This window comes from Arachis hypogaea, chromosome 10, assembly GCF_003086295.3.
Source record: "Arachis hypogaea cultivar Tifrunner chromosome 10, arahy.Tifrunner.gnm2.J5K5, whole genome shotgun sequence".
In the NCBI taxonomy this organism is placed as follows: domain Eukaryota; kingdom Viridiplantae; phylum Streptophyta; class Magnoliopsida; order Fabales; family Fabaceae; genus Arachis; species Arachis hypogaea.
The window spans coordinates 111,865,897-111,870,338 of NC_092045.1; the positions used below are offsets into that span (position 1 = coordinate 111,865,897).

The 4,442-nt window shown below is 38.5% G+C and overlaps 1 protein-coding gene across 1 annotated transcript; it reads left to right on the forward strand.

The window, feature by feature from the left end:
• Positions 1-224: 224 nt before the first annotated feature.
• On the forward strand, positions 225-2,895 carry LOC112716617 (tubulin beta-5 chain). Its single transcript, XM_025768569.3, has 4 exons — positions 225-428; positions 822-1,230; positions 1,323-1,592; positions 1,896-2,895. The coding sequence occupies exons 2-4, from the start codon at positions 837-839 to the stop codon at positions 2,573-2,575; spliced, it is 1,344 nt and encodes a 447-aa protein (XP_025624354.1). The 5' UTR covers positions 225-428; positions 822-836; the 3' UTR covers positions 2,576-2,895.
• The last annotated feature ends 1,547 nt before the right edge of the window (positions 2,896-4,442 follow it).

A 4,442-nucleotide genomic window follows, 5' to 3' on the forward strand; every position in this document is an offset into this window, starting at 1 on the left:
TTTTTAGTACTTTCTATCTGTCAAGTTATGTCAGTGATTTGCTGACGCTGCACACAAAAAACTTCAAACATTCTTTTTTCTCCCCTGCAGTTTCAAAATATTAGAAAGGACCAATCCGTCATTCAACGCAAAGGGCATTTTTGTCGGAAAAACAACAGAGTGAAAAAGAATTCAAATAGAAAATTTAAATTACAAAGATCTCCAATCTCCATCGTTGAAAGCCTTCATCGAACGGCTCACGCCGCTTCTCAGCACAAAGCGAGGGAACACACCACCATCATCATCGTCGTCATTCCCTCTCTCCTTCACACACTCAGCAAATATATAAACACCGATAGGTCACTCCTTCGTTCGAACCATCTCACTCCTTATAAACCTCCGAAGCGCTTCTCTCTCGTCACTTTCTCTCTACTCCGTCTCCATTACAGGTATCACAATTTCATTTTGCTGAGGAAATGAAATTTACTGCTCTGTGTTGTGAAATTCTTCTGTATATAACATCTGATTAGTAACATTTGTTGTAGATTCACTTCAATTTGATGCAGTTACATTTTCATGTTTTCTAATTCAGTTCTTTGTCGAGAAAATGAAGAAAATATATTCTCAATTTTGTGAGATTATTCTTTGTTTGCTCAATTTGATTTAGTTCAACAGTTTCCCGCGTGCTTATTCTATATCCTTATTATAGATTATAGATTAAACGTAATTGCGTTTGGAGTAGTCGATTGTTGACTGTTTTGAACTGAAAACAAGTTGATTCAATTTCAAAAGCAGTTCGTTGTTGGTGAAGTTGAATTCCGTGGTTTCTGATCTTTGCGCAGGGAAGAAGAAGAAGAATGAGAGAGATCCTTCACGTTCAGGGAGGGCAATGCGGGAACCAGATTGGTTCCAAGTTCTGGGAGGTCGTGTGCGAGGAGCACGGCATAGATCCAACTGGTAGGTACGTTGGAAACACCGATCTGCAGCTGGAGCGCGTCAATGTGTACTACAACGAGGCCTCTTGTGGAAGGTTCGTTCCCCGCGCCGTCCTCATGGACCTTGAGCCCGGCACCATGGACAGTGTCCGGACCGGTCCTTATGGTCAGATTTTTCGCCCTGATAACTTTGTTTTCGGACAGTCTGGCGCCGGAAACAACTGGGCGAAGGGACACTACACTGAGGGCGCTGAGCTCATTGACTCTGTTCTTGATGTTGTTAGGAAGGAGGCTGAGAATTGTGATTGCCTTCAAGGTAAAGGCAACCTTGAGTCGGATCTTTGGTTTTTGTTGGATTGTGTAGATTGTCTTAGGGTTGACGTGTTGTATCGTTCCTTGTTTTTGCAGGGTTTCAGGTGTGCCACTCGCTCGGTGGTGGAACAGGGTCTGGTATGGGAACCCTGTTGATCTCTAAGATCAGGGAGGAGTACCCTGATAGAATGATGTTGACCTTCTCGGTGTTCCCTTCGCCCAAAGTGTCAGATACTGTGGTGGAGCCTTACAACGCCACTCTCTCTGTTCATCAGTTGGTTGAGAACGCTGATGAATGTATGGTTCTGGATAATGAAGCCCTCTATGATATTTGCTTCAGGACCCTTAAGTTGACCACTCCTAGTTGTAAGTACCGAGTGCTAAGCCTTTCATAAGTGGTAATTTGTTTTGTATGTGTGTGTCAGATTTTAGATGAATAATAACCGTTGTTACATGAATAATGAGAATTATTACGTTGGTTTTAATCCAGTACCCCTTGATGGTTTATTTTATGATTGATCTAAGTAAGATAGCTTGAGTTGTAAAATTTTAACATGTGTTGCTACATAATTAATGAATTTTATTTGCTCTATTGTTTATTGACTTTGTCCTTTTGTCAGCATTGGTACTTAGTGGTGATTACTAAAAATGTATAATTGTTTGTTGCAGTTGGTGACTTGAACCACCTGATCTCAGCAACCATGAGTGGAGTCACTTGCTGCCTTCGATTCCCCGGTCAACTCAACTCTGACCTCCGAAAATTGGCTGTAAATCTCATTCCATTCCCCCGACTGCACTTCTTCATGGTTGGCTTTGCACCCCTCACCTCCCGTGGCTCCCAGCAGTACCGTGCATTGACAGTCCCGGAACTCACTCAGCAAATGTGGGATGCCAAAAACATGATGTGTGCCGCTGATCCAAGGCATGGTCGTTACCTGACTGCTTCTGCAATGTTCAGGGGTAAGATGAGCACTAAAGAAGTGGACGAACAAATGATTAATGTTCAGAATAAGAATTCTTCCTACTTTGTTGAATGGATCCCGAACAATGTGAAGTCAAGTGTCTGTGACATTGCACCGAGGGGACTTTCTATGGCTTCAACTTTCATTGGTAACTCAACCTCCATTCAGGAGATGTTCAGGAGGGTGAGTGAACAATTCACTGCCATGTTTAGGAGGAAAGCTTTCTTGCACTGGTACACTGGTGAAGGCATGGATGAAATGGAATTCACAGAAGCAGAGAGCAACATGAATGATCTTGTCTCTGAATACCAGCAGTATCAGGATGCAACTGCCGATGAAGAAGGGGAGTATGAAGATGAGGAAGAGGATCTTGATAATCAGATGTGAAGGGTTTATATGAAATACTAAGCTGATATCTCCCTACTTATTGCATTATGCTATATGGTGCATAAGTGTGTTCTCCTACATTGAAGATTGTAATTAGTAGTATCTTTTGAGGGAAGCTGGTGATGAAAAGGCTTATTTTCTTGCTCTGGTCTTGGGATATAGAGGTTAAGTGGTAGTGGGAGTTTGGGTACATGTTTTGTAGTAATGATGCGGCACTTATCTGTTTGTTCTATATTGGAGTTGTTTCTTCTTTATATCTGGCACATTGGATTATGTTTCTGTAATATTTTGCTATTCATATGCATGACCTTTTCTCTGAATTGGATTCTTGAAATGTGCTTCATTATTGGGTAAAGCCTTTGTCTATTGGTAGCGTTTTAGCACATTCCTATCTTGTTGTATAGTTCAGAGGAGACAATTGATCGAATCCCAACGGTATAATGTAAATGATTCTCGTAGTTTAGGTAATAATTAATGTGAAAATAACTTTAGTGCATAACGTTGGAATAGCATTTTGGTAATTGTCTTTGCTTTTTACGTTCATTCATCTCCCATAACATTGGATTTCCAAGTCATGGTTAATTTGTTAGCGCCCTGAGGCTTGCTCAGTAGTCGGTTCCATTGAATGTTCAATAATTAAATATTCTCAACATCTCCAAACTGATCTTTTGGAGACGGTTCTTGTATTTATATTAACAATATGTGAATTTGCACAATTGCTAAAAAATATACATAGTTGTTGGTTATTGGAAATTTTGTGGTTATCAAATTAGTATGATTTCCCTTATATGATAACATAAATTGCACAAAAGTTGAAACCCTTTTGTAATACAATTATCTATTGTTGGTCATTCAAGTGTTAAATGGTTTAAGAGTAAAAATATATCACTTGAATTTAATCTTGTGTTTAGCAGAGTTTTTTTCTTTTTTCTGACATGGTGGAAGCAGGTTCAAGCCACCTTTGAAGTAGAACACCAGGAATTGCGTTGGGCTTAGCCTCGAACTATTTGTTTTTTCTTTTGGGTTAGGACTTGGGGGGAGAGGGTTTTCATAGTATGTGGATCATATCATCAATTTTTGTTTAATGATAGTTCCTTATCTATGGCCCAACATTTGGTCGAGGAGCTTGGAAGACAGCCGGTCCAAACAAATGGATAGCTATACGTCCTACATTGTAAAACATGTTGCAGACCTTTTTACCAAAAACAAAAAACATGTTGCAGACCCAAGAAAAAAATTAATACATGTTGCTCTCTGTCGGGTTTTTTTTTTTTGGACTTGGCTCTCTTTCGGGTTATCCTTGTTGGGATTTCATAATTCTTGGCACCACTGAGTGTAAGTGGATTGGTAGTCAATACTCAATAGTCAATAGTGATGAGCGATTAGTTGACCATGGTTTTTTTTTGGTCCATGAATTGTAAAACTCACAATTATAGGTTACACACGCACACTACACATGAGGTTCGATTTTTTTTTAAGTTTGCACTAGATGAAACTCGAGACCTCTTAGTACAAAAGAAAAATATATGCTACATGAGTTAAGGTTTATTGGCGGGAATAGGAGTTTGATAATGTGTAAAAGTCAAATTTCTTCTTTCTATTACTTATTAAGGCACAATTTTATTTTATTTGTTCATTATTCAATCTCATACGTTACCACCATTAATCTTAACCCTGATTTTCTCTTTTCAAAGTCATTTTATCAAGCTATCATCTCTTCATTCTTATGTTTTTTCCGATAAATATGTAAATCTACCTCTTTTGATATTTTTTGTTAGAATTTTTTACTTTTATTTATATAAAGTTAAAAAAATAGATAATGAGTAATTAAAAGTTTGAATTATTACTTTTTTGAAAAAAAAATTTG

Coding starts and splice junctions, on each gene's coding strand:
- LOC112716617 (XM_025768569.3), top strand. CDS start 837: ATGAGAGAGATCCTTCACGTTCAGGGAGGGCAATGCGGGAACCAGATT. Junction 1,231..1,322: donor GAATTGTGATTGCCTTCAAG/GTAAAGGCAACC, acceptor TTGTTTTTGCAG/GGTTTCAGGTGTGCCACTCG. Junction 1,593..1,895: donor TAAGTTGACCACTCCTAGTT/GTAAGTACCGAG, acceptor TGTTTGTTGCAG/TTGGTGACTTGAACCACCTG.